Genomic DNA, 18,062 nt, shown 5'->3' with positions numbered 1-18,062 from the left:
CTGAACAAGATTGACATAATAAACCTGACCGATAGACCTCATTCCTCGTTACTTTAATTTTTAAGTTTGTATAGTTTATTTACTTATTTTAAGCCTATAGGCCTACTTATTTAATAATGTATTATTCATAAATGTGCTTATCTTATCGACCTGATAGAATCAGTAAAGTTAAACAAATTCAAACAATTGTACATTGACATTAACCTCATTTTCTTTGTCTTTTTCTTCTTTTTGTTTTAAGTGATTTTATATGAAATATGAAATACTAAAAAATGTGAAGAAACAACACATGAATTCAAAAGGGAATTAATCCCATCCTCTCCTCGGGTCATTTTTAGAAATTGAGTGTTCACTGGAGTGGTCCAAGACATTGGGAGATTTGTTGCACTTGAACTTGGAATAGCCAACAAAAAATAAATTGAGTGGATTCGAGTTTATGTGGTTGTAATAAAAATAGTAAAACATTATTTGCGGGTCATTCTGAATGACCTCCAATGAAGTGGAAATGTGGAAAATGTGGAATTTTCTTTTAATTTGTCAAAAAAAATATATAAACAATATATAAAAATCTGCTACAATCCAGAATAAACACACAGAAATGAAGGCATGAAAACACACACACACGCGCACACAATTCCCGTTAAAATTAATGGGGGGGGGGGGGGGGGGGGGGTCACATAACGTGGGCAAATAAAAATCAATCAGTCACGACTGCAGTGTATGAAGTGGTTACATTTGAACACATTTACAGTAGGCTACAATGCAGAACAACCCCAAATAATAAAATATCTCCAAAAACTGCTTTAAAAACAGATACATTCATTTAAAAAAAGAAGAAGAAAACGATGTAGGCCTGCCCAGAGCCATAAAGAGAGATCTCTCTATATGGCTCTGGGCCTGCCTAAGCTTTCAAGACAAAAAATAATAATGAGGGAATGATTTTGAAGTATTTTTTATTTTATTTGGAATATATATTTTTTCAACTGATTAGGTATATATCATATATCTCCAAACTAAGTTTAATGTGCCAACTTTCATTAACACATTTTATTTTTGCCACACAGCAACGTTCCCGCTTCCACTGGTTGCTAAGGTAACTGTCCGATCGCAAACCTCCAGCTGCTTCTAGCCAATCCTAGTGCAGAAGGCGGGACTTGTGGGCAAAAAAAAAAACACGCAAGTCAGACGTCCCCCCGCGCACGCGCCCTGTACTCTCTCCCTTTATGTCTCGCGCTGTGGCCGCCTCCCGGTTTTGAGCAACACGGAACAACAAATGTGAAAAATTCAAACACAAACACTGTTTTTAATTCCCACACGCCCGTCTATCTGACTATCCCCATCGTCCCATAAATGAGCCATGGCGGCGACCTTCGGCAAGATCGTCGTGGGGATTTTTGTGGAGATAAAGCGCAGCGATGGTGAGTTCATATTTGGGTCGCGTAACCGTCCGTTAAAGTCGTTTCCCCGGTTCGGCTAACGGATGCTAACGTTACCTCACGAATACACATGGCAGAAACGTCAGTTTAGGCGGTTGAGCCTGGTATAAATCGATATATGGCGTTAAGTTTGGTCTGTTGCTGCTGGTTGCTGGGTAGTTAATGAGCTTGTGTCAATCAACAGTACAACTGTCGGTTGACGTTAGCCACCTGCTAAACCGGGTGGAGTTTGTTTAGTTATTCGTAATGTGTGCGATTGTATTTGATTTGAGCTCAACAACTGGCTTACATGATGCATATTATTAGGGAATTATTTATGATTATATTGGTAGGGAATATAATCATGGAAGTCCTGGTGATTCTGGATTTATGTGGGTTAGTGCTAGCCATCTTAAGGCATTTGCAAATTAATGTATTGTTTTACAGATTGGGTGTAAATAAGTGTGGAGAGGGGGAGGTTTTGGGGTTTATTTTTGAGCCTTAAACTCACTGTAAGTTTTGATTCAGCTCACTTAAGTTAAGTTCACATCAGTCACTCTTTTGAAGTTATGATGACATCTGAGAGTTTACATATTCATATTAACATGGACAGATGACTCCGTTCGTGTCATGCTTTGAAGATGACAAGCAAGTTCCCTAAAAGTTATGTAATGTGGGCTCAGAGATTGATCTCATCCTAATGGCCAAAAGAAATTCTGACAGCAGAAGCTTGGGACTGGTTGCACAGAAAGATGATTAGTGACTGATTATATATTATACTGATATATATACATACATTACCAATATTCACAGTTCAATCACTCATAAATAGAACCAAATAAAGGCTTTTGGATGTGAAGTAGCATATTTAATGTAAATTTTGGATAACTACTCAACTTTTTAAATAACAGCAATTTATTTTAAGGTTAAAAATGTGGCCAAAGACAGATTAAAACTTTTTTTCCCTTTACAACTTTGCATAGATAACAACAATAGTAATAATTCTTGTTATTAAAGAACACAACTCCTTTGTAGTTTAAAGGTAATTAATTAAATGTTGTGTCGAAAACCAAACACAAATTGTTCTGAATATTTGTTATGGACACTTAAAAATAATCTGTATCTTATTGGTCATAAAAAGACAATGCATTTAAGATGTTTAATTAAGAAGATTAAGACAGTAAATCTGCAATGAAAATCAAATTAGTTTCTGCTGATGTACTAAATGTAGATTTAGTAAAAACTAGTGTTGTTTGTGTCTTGTGAGCATTCAGTGGCATTTCATTGGTATTAGCATCAAAACAATGTTGAAGACTGTCAGAACAGATTATGATTTTATCTCTTTGAGAAGGCTGTGTTATATTTAACTTCAGTTTGTAGCAAAGAAACAAATGAGCCTGGATCTGTTGATGTGTTAAACAAACCACTCCTGTCTCTTTGGGAAGTTTTGTGTATTGTGTAATAGAGATGACTGTTGACATGCTCTCTGAAGACGAGCAGTGCTTGTGACATTTTAAACAGAGGAGGTCTCTAGTGCCTTTTACTTAAAGCAGGGTCTTGACTTTTCTTTTGGCCTGATGTTGCATGCTGGTGTTTTAAATAGCTTGTTTTATGGCAGGATAATATGTGCTTTTTCCTGCTGATGCCGCTGTTGAATAATTGCAGGGATGGAGATGTGCGAGTAGGAATAGCTCTGAATAATAGATACGGAAACATTGCTGTTTGTTTTCGGTGATGCTCTGAGACTTTTCAGTAGTTGATAAGCACAACTTCCGATGCAGGACAGGTCATGCCGTCTTCTACATGACCTCTTCAAGATCCACTCAAACTTGTTTAAAATTTCAAAACATATGAATGAATATTTTTCATTTGTCTTTCTTACTTAGAGCTGTTGGATTTCTTACAGGGCGAATACACCAGGCCATGGTGACCTCTTTGAATGAAGATAATGACAGTGTTACTGTGGAATGGATAGAAAATGGAGACACCAAAGGGAAAGAGGTAAGTCTAGTAGCCTCTCAGCTGCCTTTGTTATTAATTATGGATGGAACAACATTCTGGTGTTGTTAGGGTGCAGTATGCCCTCAGTCAGTGGACACGCGCTGTGTTCCTTTTAAATATGAATTCTGTAATCATACCCTGGCTGGCCTGGACCTTTTTTAATATTAGGACATTCTGTATGCTTTGGTATGATCAGTCAGTGTTATTTTAGTTTAGAGACGCTATTATAGTTTTTATTAATGTTTTGAATCAGTTTTTAGTTTTATATTTTCTTTTCCATTTTAGTTAAATATGTAGTATTTTTTATATATTTTATTTTAGTTAACATTTATTTTATTTCAAAAATGTGCTTTTAGGGTTTTGGTTAACTATAATAACCCTGTTTTGGATAGAAGTGATCCGAATTTTTTTTTTATTCTAACAGATTGATTTGGAGTGCATATTCTCACTAAATCCAGATGTTGCTGCAGAGGAAGAGATTTCCTTGAGCCCTGTTACACCACCGCCTCCTACACCCAGCTCTGTGAAAGTCAACAAAATCCCTAAGGTTTTTACAATATCACAGTCAAATGTTGAGTTTGCACTCTAATTGTTCGCATCTTTTGAACCTTTTTGTACACTTTTGTTTGTGTGCAGAATCGTAGAACTATTGCACCGGGAAGAAGTGAAATCCCATCCAGAGACAACAGAGGTACATTTGCTCTTATATGACTCATTATTAGGGCTCCACAATAAATCAAAATAATTTCTGAATTGCAGTATGCCCATGTGCGATTATTAATCTGCTAAAGCCTAAGATTTAATTAAATAAATATGTAGTGTGCATGTGCTGGATGCATTAAAATGAAGGGGTGACACGTGCATGTGTCAGGCTCAGTCTGAAGCTGTGTAGTTTTCAAAGATTGCACACTCCACAAGCACTTTATCTTGACAGGGTACTCTTGTATAACAGAATTCTAATATTCAGTCCTATAATTATTCTTTGAACCTTTAGACCAAATATATCAGCTCAGACTGGAAACCTGTACATTCTTCTATCCTGCTTTCGTTACACATTTGCAGGGACCAATCACAAACTGGCTTATCCACCTGGCGTGCGATTGGCGGGTTTAATCCAATCCAATTCCTTTTAACCTCTCAACGAAGCTCAATGGCTTCTTTAGTTTAGCAAGCAAATCGCTCCACGCAACCACTCACTTTCATGTTTTTTTTTGGTTTTTTTTGCACAACCTGCAAAAATCGCTCGATGCCATTGCTGCTTCTGTAAACCGCTGATCAATGCTACAAACCAACTCGTTTGTTGACACGTTTCCTGCCTGGAGTTTTCGCTGCAAAGTACGTCACCTGGATCGTTGGTCTGATTGATTGAAGGACTATCCAATTGCGTACAGAGTCATTTGAACTATGCCCGTTGATCACGCCTGTTGTGCAGTAGAAAATACAGAGCGGACTCCCCAGACTAATGTTCAATCTTAAAAGATTGAGCTCGGTCTGGTGATAGCCAGACTAGATATGGGCAAATAGGAAGATGAAATTCTGATAGCTTGTAATACAAATCAATGTGATCTTTATAACAGTTTAGCGGACTACTACATAAAATGCACAAACATCATTTGTCACTCCTTATTTTTTCCAATAATATGTCTTAGTAAGATGATATTTAAATTATCAAATTATATTACTTGTCTCAGCATACTACTATACTACGCCGGCTGGGCTGTTTCAAAATTTGGAAAGCTGTACCTGAGTGCCATTTTTGTGCATCATAGACATGTTTGAGTGCTCCTGTTAAGTTTTCAGACATAGTCTGACTGTGATTTGCTGACTCTATTGTGTTCTATTGTAAAGTTGGCTCGACTCGGGCACGGCCGGCCCAGCAGCAGCAGCAGCCAGAATCAGCACCCCCTCCACCTGTACAACAACCCTCTCAGCCCACACAGAGCCAGACCCAAAGTCAGCTAATTCAGCAACAGAACGGTAATATGACACTCCTCAGTCTGTTCATGTCAACCCCCTTTTCCCCATAGGAAAACTCTGAAAGCCAAACTGAGGCCTCCTGCAGAGGATGCATGTCATGCATAAAGACAAAGCATCCTTTTGGAGTCTTAATTTTTCAGTAAACCTAACCTTGATCATCTGTTTGTATCTTGGCTCCAATCTCGTGGGGTGTGGTTTGGACACCCCAGCCGCCCCTCTTAATGTCAGTGACCGTCTGTGACCGGGCAGCCTTGACATGACTCTGAACTGTCCTGATTAATCCTCTTGCTTTGAATTTATGAAGCTTACAAGAGTCTGTCTGCCGAATTAATCTGGAATCAAAATGCTCAACCTGTTTTCTGTGCGCCGCACGATACTGCACATCCTTTGGGCAGAACTACAAGCTTTCTTGACTGATTTGCTTGTTTATTGCAGAGGATGAGGGCAAAATTGATTCACAGATGTGTTGTGACTCTGAATTGATCTGATCCATGCAGTGTCTATTGTCAGGTTATTTCAGTCATATTTTAGAGTATTTATGCCCCTATGCTGTTGATACAAAATTGAGATGCTTAGTAGATAATAATTTAGGAATTAGATCATAACTCTGAATTTCTATTAAGTCAAATCATATCATCAGGTGTCTAAAAATTCCTACCCTTAGTTTAGTGTTGCAATATGAGCCATTGTTCAAATTGCACACTGTTTTTATGTAGATGAAATTAGAGTCTGAATGAATATTAATGACTGGCCTAATCTTTTATTCCATGTTCTACTGATACTATTGTTTGCAAGTAATAGCAGTCATTTCAGATATGTTGTAGACAGCAAAGAGCGCATAGATAAATGACTTTGGAAAAGGCCTGCTCATAGAATAGAGCTCTTTAAGGTGGAGAGGGCTGTTGGCGCTACCATGTGCCAGCTGCCAGAGGCTCTGGCTTGCCTCTATAGCCACTCTGTCCACACAAATACACACTTATATTAGAGGGAGATACAGTGGGAGGGGGTGGGTTGTAAGAGAGGAAGCGATTGTTGCCTTTGTTAAAATGGAATTGTGGTCTCTAACAGCAAGGAGGAAGTCGAACTGTGTGAAGGAAGTGGAAAAATTGCAGGAGAAGAGGGAGCGGCGCAGGATACAGCAACAGGAACTGAGAGAGAAGCGAGCACAGGTGAGACTTCTCATCTTTCTGTCATTATATCTCTCTCCCTTGTCTCTAAGCTTCTAATTGTAATGTGTTTCTCAGGTTTGACTAATAGATTAGTTCACCTGATGTAGGTGTTCCTATTGTGAATGTGCTTTTGTTTTGAAGGAAATTGATACAACGGTTCCGAACTATGAAATACTTCAGATGATCAGAGACTTCAGAGCAAGTTTGGACTATCGACCACTAACCACAACAGATTTGGTAGGTATTAATAAAGAAATATCTGGGTAATATATTTTTTAAAATAATAATTTAGCTTAAATTTAATTGAATACAAAAAATACCTAATATTACCATCTTATATTTTTCCATATTTTCTTTATTATGGTTATTGTTATTTCATTTATTATTCATTGTTTTATTATGATGTTTATTTTATTCCGCAAATTTTCTCTATTTGAGTTTTGGGTGAAATACTACCCGGACAAGCTGTATTTGAGATTCACATTTTAATGATGATGATGATGATAGTAACAGTAATTGTTAAAATGTTTCATATTATTATAAATAATTATTAATAAGAAAAAAACGAACTTGCAATATTTTATAATTCAGTCTTGAATGTTAAGTACAACATTTTACTGATATCTGTAAATATATCTGTTTCGACAGATTGAAGAGCACAGAATATGTGTTTGTGTTAGGAAACGACCCCTCAATAAAAAAGGTAATGCCTTAGAAAGTACAAAAGGCTTTCAAAAAAAAACTTTCATTAAAAAAAGATATACCTTTTTTTAATTTTTTTTATTGACTTGTGTATTTTGTCAATAAATGTATTTCTCATTTGTGTTGTAGAGTTGACAGTAAAGGACCTAGATGTGATCACTATTCCAAGTAAAGATGTTGTCATGGTTCATGAACCAAAACAGAAGGTGGACCTAACTCGATACCTAGAGAACCAAACATTCCGCTTCGACTATGCCTTTGATGACAGCACAACAAATGAAATGGTTTACAGGTAGAGGATCATTCATTGCTCATTAAACAAGAATATTTCTCTAAAAAGGAAGTGGGAATTGATCATTGAAGGAAAAAATACTTCTATCTGCTCTCTCCAAAGGTTTACTGCCAGACCTCTTGTGGAAACCATATTTGATAGAGGAATGGCCACATGCTTTGCTTATGGACAAACAGGAAGTGGAAAAACTCATGTAAGAAGTGTTTATTTAATATAATTGAGATTTTTTTTTAAAACCTGTTTGGATAGTTTACTAGTTTTTGTACTTAAAAAAATACCACAATACTGCTTATTTTTAAATACTTGGACGTAAAGCTCATCGATTGATTTTTGTTTTAGACCATGGGTGGAGATTTTTCAGGAAAGAACCAGGATTGCTCTAAAGGAATCTATGCATTAGCTGGTAATTGATGTTTATTTGGTCCTGTAATTTATTTAATCTTGTAATTTCATTCAAACAACTCATTTTATATATGTGTCGTACACACAGCTCGAGATGTTTTTCTCATGCTGAAGAAACCAAACTATAAGAAGCTGGATCTTCAGGTTTACGCAACGTTCTTTGAAATTTACAGCGGAAAGGCAAGTGGCTCTGAGTTACATTCGCTTTGAAATTGAAAATGTGGTGGTGTACCATTTGAAGAATTTTACACATTTGCTAGATAACTGGATTATTTTCATTTGACAAAATATGTCCATTCATTGATTTGTTTTTGATAATCGGGAGTGTTATTTGAAAGAAACTGATGACTCAAGGCTGTGATGTGAACTAAAGCCTATTTAAAAAAAAAGGACAATTCGTTTAAAGTCTATGTCTTCTTAGGTATTTGATCTGTTGAATCGGAAGGCTAAGCTGCGTGTGCTAGAAGATGGAAAGCAGCAGGTGCAAGTGGTTGGGCTTCAGGAACGTGAGGTCAAATGCACCGAGGACGTCCTCAAACTCATTGAAATGGGAAACAGCTGCAGGTAATACTCGATGGGTAAAGCAATTAACATGTACACTGAATTATTTGCTGCTGTATAAAACATGCATATCTCTAAATCGTTTCCAAAATATGTTTCATGATCTTTGGTGTGTAATTGGTCTTGAATTTCCTTCCTATTTACCATTTCAGGACATCAGGTCAGACCTCAGCCAATGCCCACTCGTCCCGTAGCCACGCCGTCTTTCAAATCATACTACGAAGGAAGGGCAAGATGCATGGCAAATTCTCACTCATTGATCTGGCGGGTAACGAGCGTGGAGCGGACACGTCCAGCGCTGATCGGCAGACTCGTTTAGAGGGAGCCGAAATCAACAAGAGTCTGTTGGCTCTAAAGGTCAGTGCCTTAAAAATACCACCCCAGAGCAAACTACAGCATGGGTTGGCAACCTTTTGGTCAAGAGGTGCCATTTTGGATTTTCAAGTTAATCATTGTGATCTTGCTTTTCCCAAATATTAGGAATGTATCAGAGCTCTGGGCCTTAATAAGCCTCACACCCCATTCAGAGCGAGCAAGCTAACACAGGTCCTCAGAGACTCGTTTATCGGGGAGAACTCCAGGACATGCATGGTAAGTTTGATTAAGCCCTTTTTCTCAAAAATTGGGATTTGGCTAAGTTTACTTATGCCTGGTTGCACAGCTCTAACTGTGACTATTGCCTGCTCAGATCGCCACCATCTCTCCTGGTATGGCGTCCTGTGAGAACACGCTGAACACTCTGAGATATGCCAACAGGTGAGGACATGGCACTGTGTTGTGCGTTTATGAAAAATAACTCTCTCGCCAATGTAGCCTCTAGCTGTTGTTCTTTTCAACCATTTTAAAGATTTTAAATATTACAAATTTTTTTGCCTTTAGCGTCTTGGGAAAAAAAGAAGTATTTTTGTATTTACCAATGGTTTGACATGCAAGTGCTGATGGGAAAAAGTCTTGTTGTAACTTGTCTCTCCTGATTGGCTGTGCTCTTCTCTTTCTCTCTTGCTGTTTTTCTCTGTTCTTTCTTGACTGTCTTCAGAGTAAAGGAGTTTGGGATTAGCCCCTCTGACATCCCCTTCTCTCAGGGGGGAGGAAGTCGCTCTGAACCGTCTCCTACCTATGAGTATGAGCACATGTCTATGCAGCTTCCCACCTTGTTCTCAGTCAGATACACTGCAGCAGTGTTGGGGAGTAACCAAAACAAATTGTGATAAGTTATTAACTTCATTTATCAGTAGCGTAATAATTGCAAAAATCAAGCTTTTTCATGAACAAGCTTTTTTTCCATCTCAAGTAGTGAAAAATTACAAACAAAACCATAATTTTTTTTAGTTATATTGTATTGCAGTCTTATAACTAAAACTCAAAACCATAATTAGTTGATCACTCAAATTACATTTTATTTTATCGAATCACTGTGTTCTGCTTAGGGATCTCAAAAGTATCACTACCTCAAAATTGGTATCAAGTATTGCCACAGTTCACTGGTATTGCCATCGACGACACCTACTATATTTTTTGTTTCATGAGAACCTTAGATCAGATTGTTCATTTCAGTGACTACTTCAAAAAAATGTTCTACTGATTCATTTGACCCGCTCAGTAGTATCTACATAGAATTTTTACAGCTTGTTTGTATTGATATATTTAGTTAAATTATTTTTATCCATGTGTTGTGTAAATGGGGGTGATTTATTAGTTGTTAGTGTAATCTTTTGACAGTAAATACTTCTCAGAAATAATACTGTTCTGGTTCAAATTAATATAATCTAATAGATTTATTATAATTAAAGTCATTTAATTATAAATACAATCTTAAATGTATTACACTATGAGTTTAGCTTGTCTGGCAATTTCAAAGTAGCTTCCCCAGCACTGCTCAGTAGATAACCAACATCCCATGTTGGCTTGTAACTGATGCATGGAAAATGATTCATGCACAGCAATGTGTATAACCACAGTCTGTTTCATTTTTAGACACATTGGCTGCACTCACATCTCACACTTATGGTTGTGCTTGGTGTAAACATTTTCATTTCCCCTCTGATGATCTGCTGTCATTTAATTTCTCTAACCCTGGGAATGTCTGGCATTTCTGTGGTGCTGTTGTCCTTCCTTCTCCTTTAGAAATAACACCTATATTAATATTACTGTACATAATTTTAAAAAATGAGATGACACCATAAACAGTTGGCGTTAACTGCACAAATGGCTACAATTTGTATGACACAGTACAATTGAAAAAACTAACTGTTGTTCCTGTTTGTAGTTTTTGTCATACCATGCTTGTTAAAAGTATAAACCTTTAGACTTTTTGTACTAATGTTAGGTTCTGTTTTAAATAAGGTAAGAGTATACAGTGTGACTTCAGGTTACACTTTGTATGTTTGTAGTAAGTACCCAGATTATATTGAAGCTTTTCAGTCCTGTGACCTGTGCATGGTGTCATTTAGGTCAGCATGATTGTTCAAAAACATCTTTATAAATGTTGTCAATCTGTGCATTTAGAGTAAAGGAGCTGACCGTGGATCCTAATGCTGTGATTGAGGGAATCCGCCCCAATGTCAACGCCATCAACCAGCTGGACATCATGGATGAGGATTGGGAGTTGGGTAACTCCCCTCAGAGAGATGACCTCAAACTGCTCTGTGAACAGAATGTAAAAACACATCTTTTCCTATTACTTACTCCACTTTAAAAATGCATGCTTGATGACATTATGACAACTACTTCAATGTTTTCTTTTTATAAGTATATTTTGTGACCATCTGTCTACTTACAGATGGTACTCAACCAGAATGCCTATTACCGCCGCGACAGGCACCGCGGCGAAACTACCGCGGTAAAAATAATCCAGTCGCATTTCAAAGTCATTCGCGAAATGACCGCCAGGTGGCACAGAGGGACATTGTGCAAAACAGCCGCTATTGCCGTATTTTGAAATGTAAGCGGGGTTAATGTCAATTAACAGATGAAATAGGCTACTATAGAACATTGTTTAGGACAGAAAAATAGAATCATAATTTTAAAATAGAGACGAGAACATATTGTTTTCGTCAATATGTTTCGTCAATTGTCTTTATTTCATATGTAACCTAGACGTCGGTGGGCGACATAAGCCTATTGCCCGTTGGGAGCAGCGTGATAAAATAATAATAATAACAAAAATAACGAACAAAAATAAATTAGGTGCAAAGAAGCTGATTATTTGTTTACTACTCAACTGAGGAATGAGACGAATGATGAGCGCTTTTCTGGAACAGATTGGATAAACCGGGCATTTTTAAATGAGTAAATTCATGGCCGAGTGGTAGAACTTACGTATCGGTCATATGGATGACACGGACTACATAGACTATTGTACATTTTATATTAGCCTATTAATGCATGTCATAGCCTATTATTAATGCAGACAATCAAACAAACAAAACATTTTTTTTTATACAGGATAGCCTTTTTTTTGGTTCATATAGAGTTTGTAAAACATGGTTTTAATAAGGTGTGATTTGCCAGGGGGGACGGGGATTTCCTTCTGGTCTAAACATCCCTGCTTCTGCTGAATTATTTTAATCCCCCCTCCCTCCACAGTAACCAATGCTATAAATTACTTCACCAATAGACCATTTAAAATATATAATGTAAAGATATGCAACAGGCACATTTAAACGACAAACAATAAAATCAGAACCAGTTTCAGTTCATGGTTCCAGTGCCTTAATGCATGCACGGCTTTAAAAATGTCACAAAGCGTTTTGAGATTATTTTGAATGAAATATTGAAGTTTTTAATTAAGTATTTTGGCACACCACACCGAGTGGCGCTATCCATTGTTCTAAAGTCGGGTATTCTGGCATGTTGAATTAGTGTTCGGCAGACCCGGCTGCGCGTTCATTTGGATTTATTTTTCTCATAACAGACATCTAAAATAACTTAGGCCCTTTAGGCTACTCCGTAGTTTTTTAGTCATACAGATCAGAGTAGAGTAGCCTACATCGGTCAAAACTGTAAACTTGTATTCATATTCAAACTTTTATTCAAAAGTTTATCTGTCGTCTCTGTCTCGGGAACTGCGCGTCACAAAAATGAACCGAAAGCCACTTTCCTCCGCTCAGTCACGATAAGAAATCGGCTATGTCTAAAGCATTTACATGTCTAAATATTTAATAAATGTTATCTGATTAGGTAATCCGTATGAAACCGAGAGGTGCAGATCATGATCTACTCAAAAGCTGTGAGCGCTTCCCAATGGACAAGGGTGAAAATCTCGCTATAATTAAATGTAGTCTAGACTAAATCGCCCTGAATTAAATTGAAAAAATAGATCAGATAATTTATTTGTCGAAATGTTGCGATATTGTTTCATTTAAGTTCATAAATATTATATAAATGTTATTTAGTTTAGCAGCAGCACAAAGCACTGTGGTTTGATATTTATATTTAAAAAAAAAAAAATAGATAATTCACAAATCGCGCACCCTGGTTGTAAGGATCCAAAGATCCCCGTGGAATTTAACATTGAGTTGAACATTGTATTCATGACAACAAATGAACATGCGTTTGAACAAATTAACATGCGTTTGAACAAATGAACATGCGTTTGTATTTAGGTTTGCTTGGAAAAAGCTGCCCAAACCGAGGTAGCGTTTTATTTCTTCAATTATTGAAATAATTAAATGTTTATTAATAAACTTTTATGACAGAAATATTAGCCTATTAGCCTACATGTAGCCTAAATAATTAAATTATTTCATTATCAACACTTTACTAGCCTAATGCTATGTCTAGAATTAAGTGTGAATTGCGACTTCTCTTTGTTTTGAGTCGGTCTCGAGCTCAGATCGCCTGTGGGGGGTTGGGGGTTCAGGAGGTGTTAATGTTCCGTCTTTCATATGCAGAGTGAGCCTGATGACCAGGCAAAGGCAAAATACTTTTAAAGATAAATCTCTCGATGTGTCCAAATAGGCCCTTAAATTATAAATATTGTAGTTTTATGTAGGCTATTGTATTTAAAGGGGTTTCACACACACTTTCAGTTGAAGTGTTCAATCCATTTGTTTCAACTGGTTTTGTAGAATTTTAACACGTTTGAGTGTGTGTGTCAACAATCTGGCATTATCTAAACATGAACTATCGACGAAACGCGTTCTTGCCAACTAAACGAATGCAAGTGAGCAGCAGATACAGCGCTTATTCGCGATCCACCTCGTTTTATTGTACGGTGAATTCAACCTGGCATTCTGTTTGAAGCAAGACTCAATCATTTGTTACAGTTTTTTTTTCGTGATTTGTATGGATGACACACAGCGACATCAGTATTATCAGCTGTATAATGGGGTTTTACCCTGAAATCTTGTTTAATGTAGAGAGAGACCCGGCGCGCGCAGTGCAGAGAGACTAAATAAACTCAAATAAAAGAGATCCAGCGCGAGAGAGAAGCAAAGGAAATTAATTTATGTTGCTTTGAACTATTTTCGTTTTGTAGACTATAGCCTACTGTTTTAATTGTTTATTTAGCTGCAATTTCTTTGGCAATACAGATTTAAAATGTCGCAAGAATATGATTCTGTTTCTTACTTATTAAACTCTAACTCGACACAACCCTGTTTTAAATAAATAAACTGCCCCCGACACTTTATTTAAACCTTGAAATGTCCAGGATCTGTTTTTAAAAATTTCTTCCTTTGCTATGACGGGTATCAATTGTCAGTCATCTCAATTTCGTGGATGATTCACAAAACAATAATTTAGCAGATTAAAGATAGCTTCCATTTTCATTTTCTGACGCGATCGGCTGATAATCTTCCTTCATCAGTTTTGTCGTCTGTGCAGCGGCTCTACTGGAATCTAGCAAATGTATGTTGTAATGTGCCATTGATAATTAAACAAAACGCTTGACTTCAATAAACAGTTACCTATCTAAGCATCAAGAATGGTAAAACATTTAACGCTGTCAGCCAAAGCTAGTGAGATTCGATCTCGCATCGTTTGAAGCTCCGTTAAGCTCGTGCTGGTGCGTTGTCCACTGCACTACCGTCGGTCCGCTGATGAGACATTTCTCTTGCAAAGCCTCATTGATGTAGCCTAATATTTTTCTATTGCATTGTTTTGTGTTAAAATGTTTTCATTATTTATTAAATGTATTAGGCCTACATTTAATTTCAGTCTTGTGATTATATGAATTCATTTAACTACATGTTTAACTTGAATTGATCTGTTTTACCACATTTCAATCAGTCTCAATGAGCCGCGGCGCGGTGGCAGATTACACAATAGAGAGAATAAACTGACACTTTTCAAAGTCTGCGATTGTAGCGCCTCTTAGCGGTCAAAGCCAGCAAATACACCCCCGCAATTTTACCGCCGCGGGAACGGCGGCGGTAAAAGTCTCATTCTGGTTGAGTACCATCTGTACAAGTGTGCCGCACACGTCCTAAAAAAAGAGAAGACAAAACATTTTGATCCCCCCTGTCCGTGACTGCAGTATAGACCTTATGCGCCAGAGAAACAAGTGCGCAGCCGTTTTTGTGGTTGCTCTGTATATTTATATGGAATTGCTGTCCTAGAGTAATTAGCTGGTGAAGTGCATTCACTTATTGTAGAGATACCGAAAGTTATCATGAGCACTATAATGTTTGAAGCGGATGTCGTAACAAATGTCAGTTGACCGGGAAGATTTTAAAACGAGCTGTTCATTCATAAATCCATAAGATCTTATCTCCATGCTGTGGAAATTCAAACTGGAAGACAGAACATAACGAGCACAGAAAAGGGGTGGGGCTAAAAGGACTATAGGTGATAAACCCTTCCATCTCAACTAAAAAAAGTTTTAATTACACCTCAAATTATTTTTAGTATATTTTTTATGTGTTTATAAAGGCTGTATTTGTCATCACTGTATTCATGCTTTATAAAGATATGCTAATCATTTGTAAGCATAAGACTGAAACCATAAACTGGAAAATTAGACAGGCAATCGTTTGGTTCAGTCTCCTTTTAGATGCTGTGGATTAGGGCTTTGACTTTTGCCCTAAAATCCTATTGGAAGTTCGTTTGTTTATTAATATTTATATTCGAATAATTATTAATAATATTTTGACCATTAAATGCCTTCACTAAGACCTATTGGTATCAAACTGAAGTTGTATATGTTCTGTCCACCAGAGGGCAGTGTATCAGTCAATGTCAATAGGCAGGCAATGATGTTTTCAGAAGAAAAACACACTGTCACGACTGTTTAAAAAAAAAAAACATTACAAATCAGACCCTGGATTAAACACAAACAGTATGCATTCGACATGTTTTATCCACTGTTCTTATCAAAAATAAGAGAAAAATAAGCCAGTCAGGCTAAGTACCCTCAGGACGCTAACGTCACCTACAGGAGCCCAGATGACCAATAATAGCTTGCGATTCACAGCTTCACCAAGCGTGAAAAAGCCTCGGAATCTGAATTGAAAACAACATTTAGTTTACAAGCAAACACATTTACAAAAAATAATGCCCATAACAGGTTTGAATATTCGTTCGATTTTCATTATTTTTTAAATATTCTAATTATATTAGAATAATGAAGTTCGGAGTCAAAGCCCTACTGTGGAGCATACACCTTCTTATTATAGGTGGGATAAAAGCTTGTGTTTGAATTTTGACAGGAAGAGGAAGTCTCCCCTCAGCTCTTCACGTTCCATGAGGCCGTGTCTCAGCTGGTGGAGATGGAGGAGCAGGTTTTGGAGGACCACAGGGCTGTGTTTCAGGTGTTTTGTTTTTAACTGTGCTTTCACTCTAGAGCTTTTTAGGCTTTTTTTATGTCAGAGTTTGGTTTGCTTTTTTTCTGTTTATATATACTCTGATAAGCTTCTTCCCCAAAACTGAAAAAGGGAATCGCTAATGATGATGTTCACACTGTGTGTGCTGACAGGAGTCTATCAGGTGGCTTGAGGACGAGAAGGTTCTCCTGGAGATGACTGAGGAGGTGGACTATGACGTGGACACCTACTCCTCTCAGCTCGAGCAGATTCTTGACCAGAAGATTGAGATCTTTATTGAACTCCGAGGTAATGCGTCCTCTACAATGAATTTTTAGTTTTTCCTTTCATCAGAAGAGTTTGATGTTTTACTGATGGAAAGGAGTATTAATGGATGTGTGTCTGCTTGTATTATCAGATAAAGTGAGGTCATTCCGTTCTACGCTCCAAGAAGAGGAACAAGCCAGCAAGCAGATTAACCCCAAGCGGCCCCGCGCGCTGTAGCCTGGAACTTGCTCGCGGAGGAACGACAAATACAAGAGTCTTGTAGGCTTCATGATAGTATTCAGAAGTATTCTGAATAAACTCTTTCCTACTTTCACATGTGAAATAACGCATTAGGTGATTCTCTTACAAATCAGCAGAGGATAAATAAGGGGATTTTGCTCATTAAAACCCTTGATGAATGATTAAGATTCTGAGAAAAGTTTTAGATTTTTTTTTTGTTGTATTATTAGTATCGATTTTATTTATTTACTTTTTCATTGTAGGTTAAGGGTACAGATTTGTATCAGCTGATACTCACATTTTCTACCCTTTATTTTTGTGTTTTTTTAGTTGTACCACTGAAATCCTTCCTTCCAAGTTGTTCTTAATTGTATGCATGAGCACTCAGCTATTGATTATCACTCCGTTCCCAGCATGACTGACTCGGTTCATCTGCACTTTAAATAACCTTGTTTTTTAGGGTCCGTTTACCGTACTAGGCACGGTGAAGGTTTCTGTTGATTGGCCGTTTCTTGAAGGCATACTAATTGAAGTTTAAGACGTTCTCAAAGAAGCATTTAATGCACTGGGGAAAAAAAATGTTGAGGTTATGTGAATGAATGTGAGAATATTCAGCAGTCATGTTAGTTCGTTGATTTCTCAAAGACCGCTATTCCTTTTCCACATAATATTCTCTCTGCCGTCTCTCTCATCTGTTTATCTGTAGAATGCTTTTGTGCCATATCATGTTTCCTTGTGGAAAGGAAGTTAACAGTCCACCAAAACACTCACCCCTTGGTGTTTTACTTTGAAAACTTTCCAACATTCTCACATTGCCTATTAAAATGTGTAAGTGTATTAAATTACAGCAAGATTCTCGTAACAAATAGGGAATACCACTTATCGCTGCTGATGTTTTCAGTGTTGGCACCTCTCAACTCAGTGGTTGCTAAATAAAGAATTCTTCAACAAAATTCTGCCTTTTTTATCCTGTTTGCTTACTTTCCTTTTGATACTGTTTAAAGAGTACTTAAGAGGAACTGTGATTTCTTGCCTTTGTAAACTAGTTTTATTCAAGAGATTGTGGCGACTTTGTCCAATAAGGTTGAGAATGAAAGTGACTCAAGGCTAATAAGTAGTGTAAAGATTAAGTTAATTATTAAAATTAAAAATCATAGAGAGATAGATACCATTTGAGTGGATGGAGTTTCGAAGTTATTGCCCTAGGGGGCGCTGTTTTATAATTTGGTCCTGTAACACTGCGCTAAAAGGAAAGAAAGTTTCTTTTTGTAATTTAGTTTTTGTATATACACAA

General features: G+C 37.1%; 1 protein-coding gene across 4 annotated transcripts; it reads left to right on the top strand.

Annotated features, from left to right (window-relative positions):
• The first annotated feature begins 1,151 nt into the window (after window positions 1-1,151).
• Window positions 1,152-17,814, top strand: kif2a (kinesin family member 2a). Of its 4 annotated transcripts, none has more exons than XM_079637289.1 (21): window positions 1,196-1,418; window positions 3,322-3,416; window positions 3,841-3,963; window positions 4,053-4,107; window positions 5,265-5,393; window positions 6,462-6,562; window positions 6,704-6,799; window positions 7,211-7,265; window positions 7,394-7,556; window positions 7,659-7,749; window positions 7,896-7,959; window positions 8,047-8,138; window positions 8,380-8,522; window positions 8,672-8,876; window positions 9,000-9,110; window positions 9,208-9,275; window positions 9,556-9,639; window positions 11,025-11,175; window positions 16,169-16,270; window positions 16,435-16,570; window positions 16,680-17,718. In XM_079637289.1, exons 1-21 carry the CDS (start codon window positions 1,358-1,360, stop codon window positions 16,763-16,765), a joined length of 2,211 nt encoding a protein of 736 aa, XP_079493415.1. In that variant the 5' UTR covers window positions 1,196-1,357; the 3' UTR covers window positions 16,766-17,718. The 4 variants fall into 4 exon arrangements, with proteins under 4 accessions (XP_079493417.1, XP_079493418.1, XP_079493415.1 ...); XM_079637290.1 differs by having other exon boundaries at window positions 1,211-1,418; window positions 3,302-3,416; XM_079637291.1 differs by lacking the exon at window positions 9,556-9,639 and having other exon boundaries at window positions 1,152-1,418; window positions 16,680-17,814.
• Window positions 17,815-18,062: the final 248 nt, after the last annotated feature.

This window comes from Phoxinus phoxinus, assembly GCF_949152265.1.
Source record: "Phoxinus phoxinus genome assembly, chromosome: 15".
NCBI lineage: Eukaryota > Metazoa > Chordata > Actinopteri > Cypriniformes > Leuciscidae > Phoxinus > Phoxinus phoxinus.
The sequence above is the reverse complement of the archived record's forward strand: the minus strand, read 5'-3'. Positions and strand labels throughout refer to the sequence as shown.

Bases quoted from the DNA above. Each gene is read 5' to 3' on its own strand.
- kif2a (XM_079637289.1), top strand. From the start codon at position 1,358: ATGGCGGCGACCTTCGGCAAGATCGTCGTGGGGATTTTTGTGGAGATA. The intron at 7,750-7,895 runs GTAAGAAGTGTT...TTTTTGTTTTAG, and splicing joins CAGGAAGTGGAAAAACTCAT to ACCATGGGTGGAGATTTTTC. The intron at 9,111-9,207 runs GTAAGTTTGATT...TTGCCTGCTCAG, and splicing joins AGAACTCCAGGACATGCATG to ATCGCCACCATCTCTCCTGG.